Source organism: Zosterops lateralis (genome assembly GCF_965231275.1).
Source record: "Zosterops lateralis genome assembly, chromosome: 8".
In the NCBI taxonomy this organism is placed as follows: Eukaryota; Metazoa; Chordata; class Aves; order Passeriformes; family Zosteropidae; genus Zosterops; species Zosterops lateralis.
In genome coordinates this window covers 32,099,771-32,117,048 of record NC_139768.1, presented here as the reverse complement: position 1 = coordinate 32,117,048, position 17,278 = coordinate 32,099,771, and the positions used below count along the sequence as shown (strand labels likewise).

The window sequence follows — 17,278 nt, the reverse complement described above, 5'->3', positions numbered from 1 at the left end:
CCATGACAGAACATGCTGTTCAAATAGAAAAGAAACACTAGCTGCTAAAATCCTGGAAAGCTCAAGCAAAAACAAGCTCTGGTTATCAGTTGTAATATTCCAGAAGAACCTAGAACAGCCCTGTGGTTAAAGGCCTGCACTAAAATGGGAACAGATGTGAGTTCCTTGTGCAGCACCAAGTGTGAAACTCTGAGTGCATCAGGAAAAAACTGCCACGGCTCCACTGGTGCCCTCGTTGGCAGCCTTGGAGAGCCTCAGGAAGATGGTGGACACGGAGATTTGTTTCAGGAGATGTTCCTGCTTGTTAACACAAACTGCAGAGTGAGGAGAGCTGGCTCTGCTTTTCCAGGAATAGCCACACAGCGAGTATAAGCTTCCAGGCAATGATTTGTTTTTTTTTAAGGACAAAACTCCATCCAAAACCTCTCCAAATGTCAGTCACAGGAGACAGCCAGCAGTGCAGGTTGTACTTCTCATCCAGCATTAGCCTGGAATTTGTCAAGGTACCAGCTATTCAGAAAAAGCCCACTGCTGGATCCTGGCTCCTGGCTCCAGACCAACTGCTTGGGAACTCGAGCACCTTGAATTTTTGCATAAAAAGCACTTGGGAAAAAACTCCCCAATAAAAAAAATGACTGGAGCAGATGAGGACTGCAACATGCAGAATGCATGATCACATTTTCTTCTTGTTTAAAAAGAGACGGCAATAAATGTAATAATAGTTGAGCATCCAGTTCCCTGAAGCCACTTAATTTACATCTCTGCTTATCTTAATTTGGTTGATGATGCTTTTAGGTGATCACTGCTCCTTTTGATCAGTGTTTATGGACAGCTTAATAATTATATAGGCATTCCAGTACTAAAATCCAATTTACACATATCTACCTACTCAACCACTAGAATGTATTTTCCTTCATCCAGAAGCTACTGAAATCAAAGCTGTGAATGGAAGAAGGCCTTCAAAGACTCCTGTCTATCAATATTTATTTATATTATTCCCATGTTAGATTAGATACTGGGAAGAAATTCTTGGCTGTGAGGGTGGGCAGGCCCTGGCACAGGGTGCCCAGAGCAGCTGTGGCTGCCCCTGGATCTCTGGAAGTTTCCAAGACCACTTTAGGACAGTGTCTAAGGCTGGACTTTAGGGCTTGGAGCAGCCTGGGACAGTGGAAGGTGTCCCTGCCCATGGAAAGGGTGGAAGGAGATAATCTTTAAAAACTCTCCAACCTAAACCATTCTGTGATTTATCCAAAGTCCAGTTTTTGCCCCTATCCTACAATTTTCAAAGGTGGAGTTCATCAGGGACTGGATATTCCATCAGCTTCATGAAAAGGTGCCTCTGACTGCTGGGAAAGGAAGCTGGCTGGAGTTTGTGGGTTGGGAGGGACCTTAAAGCCCATCCAGCAGTTCCATCCCTGCCATGTCAAGGACACCTTCCACTGTCCCAAGGTGCTCCAAGCCCCAAAGTCCAGCCTGGCCTTGGACACTTCCAGGGATCCAGGGGCAGCCCCAACCTCTCCAAGTAATGTTTTCTTGTGTGAATTAGAGAACACAACTCCTCCCTCTGTTAACAATCCATACACATTCCGTCTCCACGAGTGTTTCCTGCCTGCTGCACTGACCCTTACTGACCTGCCCAGCTCTGATGGAGCCATGACTCCTCCCCAAGGCAGTAGAGAATGCAGGCACTGCACTTCCCCCAGCCAGGTCAGCCCCAGCTCTGACACTCTCAGTGCTATTTGTGGATGCTGATTTTCGTCATGACAGTGGAACATGCAAAACCAAGCCCCTGGAGCCCAGCTGAGTGCAGCTGTGCAGGGAGCCATGGCCTCCACACCCTGACTGCCAGGTGAGGGTGATGTGGGAACTGAGGAGCTTAGCTCACTTCTGCATCAACCTGGATACAATCCCCACGGGAATTCCAGCAGCCCTAGCTCTGCCTGCCAACAACTGCAGAATCATGGAATCCCAGAATAGTTTAGGTGGGAAAAGACCTTAAAGCCCATCCAGTGCCACCTCTGCCATGTCTCCAGCCCTATTGGCAACTTAGTGGCATCTCTGGACTTGCTCCAGGAGTTCCACATCCTCCTTCTGTTGGAAGCACCAGAATTCCAGGTGGGGTCTCACCTGAGCCCAGGGGCAGAGGGGCAGAATCCCCCCTCCCCTGCTGCTCATGCTGGGGCTCAGCACAGGGCACGGGGGGTTCTGGGTCCCAGCTCTCACCCCCAGCACCCCCAGCTCCTTCTCCCAGGGCTGATCCAGCTGCTCATCCTCAGCCTGGATTGATCCTGGGGTGTAAAACTTGCACTTTACTCTCTGGACTCCATGAGGCCGGTGCAGGCTCAGCCCCCCAGCCTGTCTAGGTGCCCCTGGATCCATCCCCTCCCTCCAGCGTGTGACTGAGGCACACAGCTTGGTGTCACCACTGAGGGTGCCTCAATGCCACTGTCAGTGTCACCCACAGAGCTGCTGAGCAGCACCAGCCCCTCAGAGACCCTGCCTGTCACTGATCTCCACAGGGACCACAAGCTGCTGCCCACAAGGCTTTGCCTGCAGCCATCCAGCCAGTCCTGTATCCCCTGAGTGCTCCATCCATCCATCCATCCATCAAATCCATTTCTCTCCAGCTCAGACACAAGGATGCTGTATGGGAATGCTTTGCACAATTCTGAGACACTCCTCATGGCACCTCACAGCTGGGAAAAGCATCTCCTTGCCCAGACACATCCTCCACCTTCCCTGAAAACCTTCCTGCATGATCCCCCACCCCAAAGGCCGAGTCTCTCAGAGCTACTGAGCTCATGACTTCAAACAATCTCTAAAAAAATCAAAACTTTTAATCCCAAACCCACAAACTTTCGGCAGCTTCTACCAAGTGTTTAGTTTTTAATGTACAATGCACCCTCTCACACTCTCCAGGTAGGGATTTAACTAAATGAATTACACCAATGTTCCTACAACACTCCCCACCTCTTCCTCAATTGTAGCCAGCAGTTCAGAGTAATGACTTTATCTGAAATCAAAAATGACAACCTATAGGGGTTTTTTTTACCAGCAGTAGCAGATTTTAGGTTCTCTTTCTCCTTGTCCATAATTACTCAACACAACCAAATGTAAAAGCCTTTATTTAAAGTCACCTATATGTACTATTTGAAATCAAAATTTCCTTATCAAGCACTTCATTTATCCACAGAAGAAAGGATAAGGGCAAACTTATCCCAAAATACTATCAGTCACCTGAGGAAACTCTTGACACTGAAGAGAGGCATGGACTGATGTTTTTCTATAAATAAATAACCTTTTTCTACTCCAACACAACTTACTGAAGTCAATTTTTCACACTAAAAAAGCAGGTTATGTGCATTCTAGACCAACCCAGAACAACAGCCTGGACATTTTTTGTTTCCAGTATTTTTCATGAAAGCTATTAAGGCAACACCTACAAGATGCAAAAAAATCTCAGCATTTCTACAAGTCAGAACACACAGCCTTTCCTCAGCAGGACACAAATGAGTGTAGAAAAGATTATTCCAAGTTTTATAAGTTAAGGAAAAGAAAAATAAAGCCTTACCTTACTACATCATCAATGTTGTTCCGGTACACTCCTTCAAGCCTCTCCGCAGGAAAGCCCATAGCAATTATGTTTGGATAAATATCTGAATATGCAAGTTATGGAAATGTTTATAAAGCATGTGAAATGTCTACAAAAGCATTAAATGGATATTAATCAAATGTGTAGCTGTACCCAAATCAGAGCAACAACTCAAGAGACTGCATGCACTAGGTGGGAATGTGCAGACATGAAAAGGATTATATACCTTGCTTATCAAAAAAACCCCAACAGCTACCCACCTCTGAACAAATATTCTTATTTCTTATTCTGAACTACCTGCAATTCACTTGCCAAAAGCAAGCCAGGATAAAACAACTTGAGAAAAGTACCTCCCAAACAAATCAATGCTAAGGAAAAAGGGCAAATAAGAAAATGTTAAGTTTACATTTAGAGCTGATGTAGAGTAAAGAACTCACAACTGCTAGAAAATTACTGGTATTTATTTTCCCTGTGGCGAAATGATATATGGATTTCTTTTTAAACACAGTTTCAGAAAAGAAAGTCCTCCCAAGTTTAAAACATTATTAGAAATGATAATGTAGTGAAAAAGCTCAGTTGAAAAGCGAACCAGAAATGAAAGCAGCAGCTCGAAACAGCCCCTACCCTGCCACATTAACATACTCCTCCTCAAACTAATTTTAGAAGGAGCAAGAACAAAGCATGATATGTTTGAAGTTGGCCCTGCTTTAAAAAAGGGGGGCTGGAGGAGGTGATTTCCAGAGGGCCCTCTCAACCTAAATTACAGCACCCTTTTAAGGCTCATTTTTATTTTCATGGTCAAAATATACCAAAGCTCCAAAGAATAATCACATCAGAATGGGAGACGCTGCATCGGCTTCCAAGATATTAAAATTCCAGTTACTTGTACACGAAGAAAAGGCTGAAGTAGGACACAAACTACTTTACTCCACCCTTGCAAAATTCCCACAAGTCCTCAGAGCAGCACAGACTGAGTTCTGCATTGACACCATTAACTGCAAGGCTTCAGAAAAACATTAGGAACTCAATACACGGAAATAATGTTTTGTACTCTTGAAAAAAAAAATTAACATTTACTGTGCTGTAATCCAAGTATTAATAGACATTGGTCTGCTCGGGCCATTCAACAGATCATTTGTATAGACAAAGAGAAAAATACGAAAAAGCTTTGGAGTAAGCCAAATAAATATTTGTGGCTGCTTTAAATACAGACACCGAAACAGGTTTGTGTCTGGTTTCCAGTTTATTCCGTACTTGCCCAAACACTAAAAAAAACACATACTGGGAAAAAAAAAGCCCCTCAAACATTAGAGTGATTAACTTACAGAGCTTGGGATAACCTCAAATCACAAATTTTGAATTTCTCTCTGATCTATTTTACTCAGCAAGCAGTTCACACCTCTTTAATTAGCAAAAGGTGCCATATAATTAGCAATGTCTTCACTGTTTTGTCAGTTATTCCTTGCCATAAGCAGAAAAAACTGGTTCTATATTATATTAACTGTGAATTACCTGGCTAATGCACCTCATCATTCCCTCCTCCTTCCCAATTTCAGTCTAATTTCTCCCTACTCCCAGTTCCAGCATTTACCCTCCAAAGCCCATCCTCATGCATCCTGTTCTGAGCAGCAGGGCTACACAGACTATAAATTACTACAGCAAAATAATCCACTGTTTCAGTCTCCTTTCCGCAGCACTTCTGGTAGAAGACAAGCCCAACAAGGGGAAAACAGTTTCATTTTGACACATCAAAACAAAACTCAGTTTCAGCTACAGTATCATGCATGGGACAGATGCCCAAACTTCACTCAATTGTGACTTGCTCACATTTCTATCAGCAATCATGAGCTTTCCTACGTTTTTTCAGGCACTGCAGCCTGTGGTTGATGTTCAGATGCTTCTCCTCTCCGAGGGGCTGAGACAGGAGACACTTTCCAGGATTCCCAGCTGGTGCAAGATGGGAGCGAGGCAGACACACCCCCCCAGCCAAGGGAACAGAACATCTTAGCAGCGTTCCCAGCCTGCTCACACACTGCTCCAAACACCAAAGCCTCCAAACACGCAGGCACAGTGAGATAAAAAGTTCCAAAATAAGCGGGGCACTCCCAGGCTGTTGGAAGCGCGATTCCCGGCTCTCCCCGCTCCCCTCCCTTGCTCAAGGGCACAGCCATTCCTGCTCCTAAACTGCTGCAGGACTGGCCCACAGCATCTAGCAGCCCTGGGAAAGCCCTCTAGAATCAGGCGTCCGGCCCCGACCGATCACCACCTTGTCAACCAGGAATCACTGGGAAGCTCAAGCTGATCCGTGCATTGCCCCTGGCAGTGCCCCAGGCCAGGCTGGACAGGGCCTGGAGCAGCCTGGGATGGTGGAAGCTGTCCCTGCCCGTGGCACTGCATGGGCTTTAATATCCCTTAAACCGTTCCGTCACTCTGTGACCACCACAATTATTTTTACTTTTTAAATCAAAGGTGGGAATTGTAAAAGGTGTTCCCCAATATGCCAGTAAGGAAAGACAATGAAAAAATATTTCAAATGGGGTGTGTAGGGGGGAATATATGACTATTTACTCAGGCCACCTCAACATGAGGAAGAACAACTTCCCTGGAGGGTAACAGAGCACTGGAACAGCTACCTGGGGTGGCTGTAAAGTCTCTCTCTCTGGATTCATTCCAAGCCCACCTGGAAGTGCTCCTGTGTCACCTGCTCCAGGTGACCCTGCCTGGAGAGGGAGTAGGACTGGATGATCTCCAGAGGTCCCTTCCAACCCCAACTATCCTGTGAGCCTGTGATGCTGATTCACTAGAAGTGTTTTGTGTGCTCTAGGGCTTTGCAACCTGACAGCACAAAAACCCACGTGTTGCTCAAAATTAAATATCCAACAGTGAGCCTAATGGGGATGAAAGGTTGTTTTTAGAAAAATATGATTTTTTTTTTTAAACAGGCAAGCCAATGTCTCCCCCACCTAAATATAATCGTCCTGAAGCACCTCAGTGATTATCTCAAAGCATTAGACTGGAATGCAGTTCCCAGCCACTGCTGACTCACCCTGATGTCTGCACAGGGCTGGTGCCAAAGGACACGGCCCCAGCGACGCCCTTCCAGGCACCAGGCTCCATCTGCTCCCAGGGAAAGCAGGGAGCAGCCAGGACAAACCCATTCTCACTCTTGAGAAAGAGAATTTGGGGTCTTTTCAATCCGTGCTCCTGACAGCACAGTGAGAGATGCAGAACCATTACATATCCTGAGCTGGCAGGGACCCACAGGGATCATCCAGTTCAGCCCTAGAGACAGAAGTTTCATCATTTAAATGGAAAAGCTGTCACAAAGCCAACTTCTTCCACCCATCCTATGAAAAGATACCCCAAGATCTGCAGCAAATGAAAGGGATGGCTGGTCCTGCATCCCTCCCAGCCTGTTTTTATCCCCATGATGGAGAATGAAACTCCTCTTCAGGGACAGGGACAGCCCCTGCTCACTGCAAGGACCAGTTCAGGAGCAACCATCCACTGAGCATCACCTTCAGCAGGCTCTGCTCTCACCAGCCACACTCAACAGCTCACACCTTTTCACACCTCACTTCATTTAACATTGATTTCCAAAGCTGAAATTAAGATATTCACTACCAAGAGATTTCTTACACAGGAGCTTGGGAAGCTGGGCTTCCATTCAAAGGAAGAACTCTGAGTCATCATGAAATTGGTAATCATACTGCTAATTTTAGAAATCTGGGAGAACTGATCATTTAAAATGTGCAACAAACTCATTATCAATTCCACGCTTTTTTTAAAAAAAAGACAGGAAAACAAAAATGGAAAAAGCCTCAGTCATTTACTGAGCCTGCTCAACACATATGAAAACAAAGTCAACAAAAGTGGTGTAAATACCAAAATTTCATAGGATCATAGGATATCCTAAGTTGGAAGGAACCCACAAGGCTCCACAAGGATTTGAAATGGGCTTTCTAAATAGCATAAAATAAATCCCACCACATTTTGCCAAAGTAGCTCTTTCCTAAGATACTCATTCCCAAAAATGGTGCTAACAGTTTTTAAAGTACTCATGCCTTTCTCAGTCTTGTAAACATGGAAGCTGGGATTTTAGTTAGTGCTGATAATAAAAAAAAATTACCACGGACAGACTCATGATCACAGGACCACAAATATCCTAAGCTGGAAGAGATCCCCAAGGATCACCCAGTCCAGACACCCCAACAATCCCACCCTGGGCACCCCTGGAGTGGTGTCCAAACTCCCCTGGAGCTCTGGCAGCCTCGGGGCCGTGCCCATTTCCTGGGGAGCCTGGGCAGTGCCAGCACCCTCTTGGGATGAACCTTTCCCTAAGATCCAACCTAAACTCTCCTGGCACAGCTCCAGCTGTTCCCTGGGTGCTGTCCCTGTCACAGAGCAGAGATTGGAGCTGCAGCCCTTGGTGAGGTCTGAGCTCAGTCTCCTCCAGCTGAACAAACCCAGTGCCCCCAGCTGTCCCTCATGTGGCCCCTGCAGACCATTCCCCATCCCCGTGTCCCTCCTTTGGTCACTCTCTGGCAGCTTTACAGCTTTTCTGTACTCTACTGCCCCAGGACACAAAGGCAGAACACCAGAACACTGTCCTCCACTCCAGTTCTCATCACCAGCTACAGAACCCCACTTCCAAAGGAGCCAAGACTGTGCTGTGCCCAGGGAACCTTAAACCACAACACCCAATTATCTGTTAAATCACCCAATGCTACAACAATGCTTTGACAATGCTAAAACCAGACCAATGCAAATAATCCATGTGCCACTTCAGAAATGCCTTTGCTATAATGCTGCTCACAGATTGAACAAAACACTCTCCTTAAAGCCTGAAATCATTCCCACATTGCTGAAGATGACAGTCTTTCCAGTTGCTATGAGAAAAATCCTGGATCATTATGCAAATCAGCTGTTATAATCACTTTCAAAAATAGCTGTCTATATATTCACATTATGCCAAGACCAAATTAAAGAATATGCAGTATACACTTGCAATTTCTTACATACGTGGAAATATAAAAGTAAATTACTCATGTTGGTCCTGTAACTGATTTTGATCACAAATTCAGACTTTTTCCTAATAATGGAAGGTGGCCAAAAAAGCATAGCAAAATATTTACCAATTCTTAATTCTTAAACAGTCACAAGGAAGCTGCAAAAACCAACAGCTGCAGCTTTTCCTGCAATGATCAACATTGTCAATTAGTAACTATAACATCATTAGAATGTCTGAGTGATTTTATGAAGTTCTGTATTTCCAAGTATCTAACCCCTGATCCTCACTCCACTCATTAAAGTGGCTATAACAGAAAAACAGAGAGAAAATGACCTCATCTCCTATTTTACAGGCAGGCCAGAGCATGCAGTGCTTCAGAACTGACACACAGCTTTACTTTTTAAACCCAAGACTGAGACAGGTTTTACATCAAAACACAAACGAAAAAGAACTTTAAAACTCAAAGCCCTTCGCAATTTTACAAATATTATTTACAAGGGCCTGGAACAAAATGAGAAGAGGGAATGGCTTCCCACTGACAGACAATAGGTTTATACAGGATACTGGGAAGAAATTCTTTCCCAGGAAGGTGGGGAGGCCCTGGCAGAGGCAAGAGAAGCTGTGGCTGCCCCTCGATCTATGGAATGTCCAATGTCAGGATGGAATGGGCTTGGAGAGACCAGGGATCATGGAAGGTGTCCCTGCCCATGGAAGGGGGAGGAGTTTTTCAGTTCCTTCCAGCCCAAATCATTTTGGGATTCTGTGAATCAAAGGCTTCAGGAAGACCTACCAAGCATTAGATTTCATCTTTCTTCAGAATGGAAATTTCAAAGAAGCTGAGTGTTCCTGAAGCTGTGAATGATGGGGTTGTTCAAGCTGTGCTCTGGAGCCAGAAACCTCACTGTACACTCCGAACCTGACACCTGCAAATAAAACAACAGTCCATTCCTCCCAACTCTAAGCTTCCAGCTCCCAAAGAGGAGTTCCATTTAACAAAGAACAGACTTAAATTGGGGAACCCACAGCCTGAAAAAAAGCTTCACAACTGCCAGGAATGCTAATTCTCACTTCCAGTTCAGGCAGGGGAGGTTTGGCCTTGCTTTAATCTGCTCCCCAGCAGCCCACTCCTCATCTGCTGCCAGCTCTGCTCCTGTCAGCCCTCACCCTCCTGCCTGGGAAGGGACACGGCCACCGGCGGGGCGGCCAGGCTGTCACTGCCAGGTCCTGTTTGACAGCACAGCCCCGGAGCGGAGGCACAGAGAGGCTTTGAAGTCTCCCAAAGTTGCTTTGTTGTCTGAATTTGCCTGCAGTTTTCAGGCACTGCGGCTGCAGGAGCCGTGTGGGGCGGTCTGGCGGCACAGCTGGGGCTGCTGGCCACGGAACGTCTGCCCGCTGACCTCTGGCCCTTTAACTCCACCTTAAACAAGTCCACGGAGCAACAGCGAGGGAGGAAAAAAAACAGCTCTGTTCATACTGTTCAACAGCTTGACAGCCTGGAGCTACAGGGAGAGTGTTACAAGAAGTGTCCACACTCCATCCTCAAACAGATTTAAGAGCCCTGACAAATGGCCAAGCTCTTATTAGTGCCATTTGCTTGACAGCATCCCACCAACAAAAAAGAAAGTGACATAGGAAAATATTCCCAGACAAATCTAGAAGACTCTCCTGACATACATGCTGTTTAAGCTGTACCCATGAGTGCCTTCTTTATTTAATGGGCAGCGTTTCCATTAGCCAGCATGAAATGCAAAATAAGTTTAGTATTTTTCTCTGAGCCTGTATCATCAGGAAGTATAGAGGAAATGAACAGGAAGAAAGTTCTTCAGAGCAAAGGAGGATTCCTTGGAGCCAGCCAGCTGCACTTGTCAACTCTACCATCTGTGCCTTAAAGAACAAGCAAAGGGACCAACTCAGATGTGGCTGAAACATTTTGTCGTTTAGAATAAATGCATTTAACCCCTTGATGCTCCATATCCCAACAAGGACTCTTTTTTCCCCATTTTTTTAGTTTTTTAAGCTTTCAGCCTGCATTTAAATACAACAACCCAGAGAAGGAATAAATGCAACTCCTTCATATCCAGAAGGCAAACCTGTCCACATGAGGTTGTGGAGCTGACAGGTCTGGAGGGGAACTCTAATTCCCAGAACATAAAGAAATAAATCAGAAGATGCCTCAAGAGGATAATGCCAGGCTGTCTACACCCACAACTCACTACTGGGCCTGCTTGGTATATTGCATTTGGGAAGTCTTCCCAGAGCAAGAGTCTCTCCCTTCATCTGTGAGGTGTAGAAATGTATCCAGGAACTCTCAGCCATTCAGCTCTGCTGAAGAGCTAACGGGGGTCACATTAAAATTGGGGGGCGGAAATCCCACAGAACCTCGGAGCATAAATAGAAAAAATGGTAACGAAGGCATGAAAGATGATGGCTGCTCTAAAGAACAGCTTGTACTGACAAAGGCTGAGAAAAAGACACCTGAAACTTCCATTTCAAAACGGTCTGGAATCATAAATAAAGATACAAAAGCATGCAGAGAGTAAAGGAAACATGAGCTCTTGTGCAGAGCTGCAAGAAGTGTTTGGACAATGCTCTTAGCACAGGGATTGTTGGGGTGTCCTGTGCAAGGCCAGGAGCTGGACTTTGATGATCCTTGTGAATCCCTTCCAACTCATGAAAGACCTCTGTAATAGCTGACCATATTAAAGGACAGAGAAAAGCTGCTCTGCCCATTCAGAAAGAGCTAAGAGCAAACAGGAACATAACAAATGATGCACCAGACTCTGTATTACTGATACCAAGCTTGACAGAACTCTCCAGCCGTGAAGGCAGAGATTGGGCCTCAACTCCCTAACTCAACCCCAAGCCCAGACCTACAATCCCAACAGATTTCCTGAGGGAAAGATGCAGAGGTCCAGTAAAGAAAGTTCTTTTGTTCTTGCTGACATTTGAAGAGACATCCCATCTTTCCACAGCCAGCCTGGCATCCCAACAAGATGCAAGAACACACAGTGGCCCAAGGACAACGGTGCACAATACCAGGATCACTGAGGTTCGAAAATCCTCTGGGATCATCAAATCCAATCTGCGACTGATCCTCACCAGAGCATCGGGTGCCACATCCCGGTGTGTACAAGGCAAGAAGGGACTGAGCAGATCCTCTCCAGAGGAATCAGTGCTGTGAGAAGCTGGACTCCCACATGTCAATTTGGGCTTTTAAGTGCCAAACTGACCTGTTTTAACCACCAACCCAACTCAGCATGAGCTCTGTCAAGCAGAGCTGAGATGTCACTGTGTGTTCCCAGCACATCACCCCACTTTGCAGGATCTCCCTGAACCACCTCTGTGGACTTGAGCATGTCCTAACCTCAAACACCCCCAGAAAAACACAGGAATTTTATTCAGTAAAGAGAAGCCAGCACAGAAGAGTCACTACTTTGATATTTACTGACAGGAAGTGAAAAATGGCTCAGACTCAACTTTTTGCAAGCCTGAAAGAACATCCAAAACTTTCAGAGACAAGGGAATTTAAAATAGCTGTTGGGCTGGAGGACAAATACAGCACGCTAAAAACCTTCACAGAACAGAAACTACAAAAAATAGGGTTTGCATGGAGTTGTCAAACCTTAATGTGTGGGATGAGGATCAAATGAACATAAAGGTGAATGGCAAAACAAGACACAAGGCATTCTAATAAACCATTCCTCAAGCAGTAAGCCCCAAGTAGATAATTTTATCTGAATGAGATCTGGTGTTTCCCTCCCCTAAATGTTAGCATAAAAAAGGACATTACTTCTCTAACTCACCCACACAAGGAATGAAAGAACAGAAAATACACAACTCTTCAGTTGTAACACGATAAATACTCAGGCAATGCCATGAATTAAGCAGAGGCCTCTAAGAAAATTAATCATGCAATTAAAAGCTATTATACTACAGCTCCACAAAGGCAGAATTAAGTTTATAAAGACATTTCTTAAGCACTTCACTACAAAAAACTGGATATTAAGCAGTTTTTCTGCACTGCTGCACGCTGGGGCTGTGGAGCTGGGAGTTCATCTTTAAAGGGAACAATGCCAGCTTTTGCAATAGTCATCATCCCAAACACAGAGCAGTTGAGTTTAATTTTTTTAGCTGCACAGTCAATTACCATTTGAATCACAGAGCCACCACTTGAGCTCCATTGCCTAAGAATCGTTATTAAAATAACCTAGATTTATGCAGCATGATACAGGGCCTAATTGCACAATTATTTACTTCCATTCTACAAAAATGCCCTTTTTTTTTTTTCCAGGGCCTCACAGGCAAGACAGCAAAGGAGGCAGATGACGACAGGAGCAAAGAAGATGCTGCCTTGAATTAGAAACTGTAACAAGGATTTGTTTACATCTGAAGTATCAACCTGGGCCTAAGACACATCCAAAAAATCAAGGGAACCCAAAGCAGAGTCAACCACCCACAAATAATCCATGTCTCAGAAGACATCCTGCTCTACAGGGCAACACATTTCCAAACAAATTCCCTTCTTACAGCCCAGAAATCACCATTCCAATACCTCACAGGAAAGCACAAACTTTCACAGCTTTAATCCCAAAAAACCTTCACCCAAGTGCCAAATCAAAGGAGCCCACACCTCCCCTAGGATTTAAGATGAGGCACAGGGCATATCCAGCAATTACCATACACAACTCCAGGCTATATCCTATATTCTCCCCTGAAAAAGCCATGCAATAAATTATCCTTCAACATCCACCTTGTATTAGGCACAGTAAATTAATAAAAATCACAGAGAGCTCTGAATTGCTCTAAACTAGAAAGGAGCTGGGCTTTGGAAGGGAGTTAGTTATGAGTAATGACAGTATCTTTGGTCTCTAATGTAATTAAGGGATTTGACAGCTCAGCTGCCTATTCCCTCCCTTCTCTTCCAGTTTGTCAGAACACAACAATTGTCCCTTAAATCATTATACAACAACCATTTTCATGTTTAAACCTGTTGTAGGGGAAGACTCTGGCTAAGGTACCAAGGTATAATTTGTCAGCTTATGCAGCATTAATATGGCAACAACATGAATCCATTAAAAATATAATTTCATTTAAAGAACTATTCAGCAATTCACAACCAGCGAAAACCTGGTAGAGAGAAGCTTCTCATATAAAATTTCAACTTTGTACTCCCTGAAGTTTAGTTTTGTCTTTATGCTTTTTAGCACAGGGGGGTTTTAACACAACATCCTTTCAGCCATATTATTACTGAATAAATTATATCAACTGCTTCCACAACAAAGAGGACTTAGGTGTCCAAACCAACCTAGAAAGAAGAGAATGGAAAATACAGCCATCTCTCTTCTGGGAGAAAATTAAGACAATTCTGTACTCCTCTACACAGTGTTTTAAGACATCAATACTCACTGTCTCTACAGCAGTCACTGTGCTCCAGAGCACTTTGGTAAGACGAGCAAGTTCTTGGTGTCTTAAAGTACAGCACTGGGTAGCAATAGGAATTCTGTCCCAAAGAAATCTGTCAGCCCCAGCCCAGCAGTCATCAAGAGCCAACTAATCCCTGTGCATGTATTACACTGCAGCAGCAACAGCAGCTCCAGTGTTGCATAAGCTCCACACACTAGCCTACATCCTCTCCCAGGTCAGTGGAAGGCAGATGGAATGATCCTGTGGACACAAAGGCTTTCCTGACTAGCACAGATTCCTAGAAAGATGCATTTCCAAAATCCACCATCCTCCAAGACTCCAGAGGGACTCAGTGTTGGTGCTGGCCAGTCAACCACACAGAGTGAACGTGGGGTGGGATTTTCACAAGTCCTCAATGGTGACAGAACTGTCCTTGTGGAGCAAACCCCATAAAGCAACTCCTCATGCGCCAACCCCTCATTGGTCTGAGTGTAAGCAAGAGGAAAGTTAGATTTTTCCTTAAAAAAGAAACACTCTCACCCAGGGCTGGTCCTAGCAAAGCTGGCACTTGATTCAGCATTACCCTCTTCACGTTTAACAGCAAAGCTCTGGACGTTCTGAAGACTTCACACACTCAACTGAGCTTAAAACCAGGCTCCAATCATTAATCACTCTGGCTGGGCTTTTTCTAAGAGGTCACCCTGTAAGAAATACTGTGCAGGGTCATTTGTCTGTCCACCTTGAGAACACACAGCCACCACTTCAGCAGCTTCTGTCCACAGTGTGCACAGCCAGGTATTTTTTAATTTGGAGTTTAGCTTGTGCAAACAGTCTCCACATGCACTGAAAATTCCTGATGATCCAAGATGAAGCACTTCCCTAAGAATCCTGCACTACATTTAAACAAGTGCAAAGAGACAAGCTGTAATTTGTGACTTCTTTTAAGTCCCTTTCTGAACAAGTGCACTGAAAAAGCAGGACAAGAAGGGGCTGGGTGACTCTGGATGAGACTGCACCACACAGCACCTGCTGGAGTGTGGGCTATGAAGGCTTCAGCTGTCCAACTCCCCATCCTCACAACCATGGCAGTGTGTCACAGGGTTTGGGGTTTGCTGGGCTCTGAGGAACAGTAAATGACCCAGCCCATGCCTAAGGCCAGAAGAGAAAACGCAGGAATACATTTGAAGCAATCAGCACCGTGCTTTCTCCATCTGGACAGGTCAAAACCCTTCACCGTTCCAAAGTGCAGAAAGAGCAACCTTCCTGGGATCAAACACATCCTGGAACAAGCAGGGAACTGAGACTGATGAGTCCCCAGCCAGCAGGGCCTCTGGAGTGCTGTCTATGCAAACAGACTTCTGAGATGAATTCAGAGCAAAACTGGCACTAATCTTGTCCAAAACCCAACATTATCCCAGGCTCCAGAAGCAAAATGAGTCTGTCGGGCTCTAAACACTGCTAAGTAACATGGTTTACTTCAGAACAAAGAAATACTTTCCCACCAATAAAATGCATTGCCATTTGGGCTCTTCTCGTTTCTTCTAAACCCTCCCTGTGCTTGTGTGCAAGACAAAATTGTTACAAAACCTCTAACAAACTTCAACTTTAAAACGAGACCGAGTCTTTTAGACAAATGGCATTTCCAGCTCGGGCTCTATTTTTAAACACGGTATGGACCTCACGCCACTAATTCACTTCTTTTTTTTTTTCCCTGGAAGCTGAGCCATTTTGAGTCAAGTCCCATAATTTAAAATTTCATTAAAAATGCAAAGAGCTTTAGGACTGCAAATAGCATAAAGCAGTAAGGGATTCTAAGCAGCTTCCTCCTGCAATTTCAGCGTTCCCTGCCTTTCATTCCACGAGACAAACGACGTGTGAGACGTGTAAACTGCACCCAACATCTCATCTCGCCTGAATGTTGCTGCAGTTTGTACCACTATGTAGGTCACGAGCTCCACATGCTTCAGTCAAGCCCTGGGCTCAGCCTAGCTGCCCGTTCTCACCCCTGCCACAGGGCCTGGGGACAGGGGACAAAGTTTAACCCGAGCCAGGATGGGCACAAGAAGCAGTTACACGTTTTTTTCCCCACTTGCTAAACTCAGTTACACACAGAGCTCTTAAAACACAGGCAATCCGTGCAATGCTGCATGGGAGTGTTTTCTCTCTGTGTTCCCTGCAGTAAAGGGGGCATCACCAAGCTGCACAATTTCTGAAATAACACATAGTGCCTCAGAAAACATTCTGGTGCTTGCAGCATCAAGAAATGCAACCATTAGAGAAGAAAGACGTGAACCCAAACTTTCCTTCTCACCCATGGGCACCAAAAAGTATCCAGTTCTGCAGAAATTAATTAGAAACCCAAATAAACCAGAAAGAAATATCTGAAGTAATTAAACAGCTGATTTAATGTCTCCATTTTTAAAACCCTTTCTTCTTCCAAGTCCAAAAATATTTCTTTCCAAGATGTGCATAAAGACTGCTCAGAGAGAACATCTGATTAGATGACAAGCAGTAGCAGTGTGGTTTTTAAAGGCACACAGGCGCATTTCCACATTTTGCTCTGATTTTGGGAAGATGCTATCTCCCTTTGCTGAAATCTCACAATGCACACACAAGGATTCTTAACCAACTCCTCAGGAACTGAGAGTTCCAAGCACAATGTCCTGCACTGCACAGACATCAAGATCACTTTTGAAAGCATCTGACACACTCCAAGCAATGATTTTGGCACTCCAGCACCTCACCCAGCCTGCCTTAGCCACCCAGGAGCTCCTGCAAGGCCTTTGGATAACATCCATGCCCAAAACTCTCTGGCCACAGGGGACACCGAGACAGGAAGGGCAGCAGAAAGGGCAGAGCACAGAGCACCTGCATTCACTGCAATTCCCTCTCCAGCTCCCACAGCCCAGGTGAGCACCAGCTGCTGAGTGCTCTGGAGCTGCAGGAGGAACCCAGACCTCCATTTCCCATATCCAGCCCAATGCCCAAATCCCTGGGCTGCCCAGCTCCTGGCTGCCTTTCCCTTTCAGCTGGACAGAGGCAGCTACCCTGAACTAAGCAGGCATCTCTAACACCTGGTCCTCCTGCCATGCCTTGTTGAACAGCTCGCTTGGGCTTCACGTTTTCTCTTTTTTCTCCTTAATATCACACGGCTGGAGAGCCAAATCCATGTGTGTAAGGAATAAATAGGTTATTTCCCAGCTACCAGAAATGGGGAGAGACAATTCCATTGGAGCCCAGTAAAAAGAAGCCTGCACAAAGTGATTAAAAAA

At 45.1% G+C, this 17,278-nt stretch overlaps 1 protein-coding gene across 1 annotated transcript in view; it reads right to left on the bottom strand.

Annotated features, from left to right (window-relative positions):
- PTEN (phosphatase and tensin homolog) overlaps positions 1-17,278 on the bottom strand; it is a 45,254-nt gene that overhangs the window by 25,934 nt on the left and 2,042 nt on the right. The window contains exon 2 of the mRNA XM_083866091.1: positions 3,572-3,656. Coding sequence (XP_083722217.1) covers positions 3,572-3,656 — 85 coding nt within the window. The remainder of the gene's footprint in view (positions 1-3,571; positions 3,657-17,278) is intronic.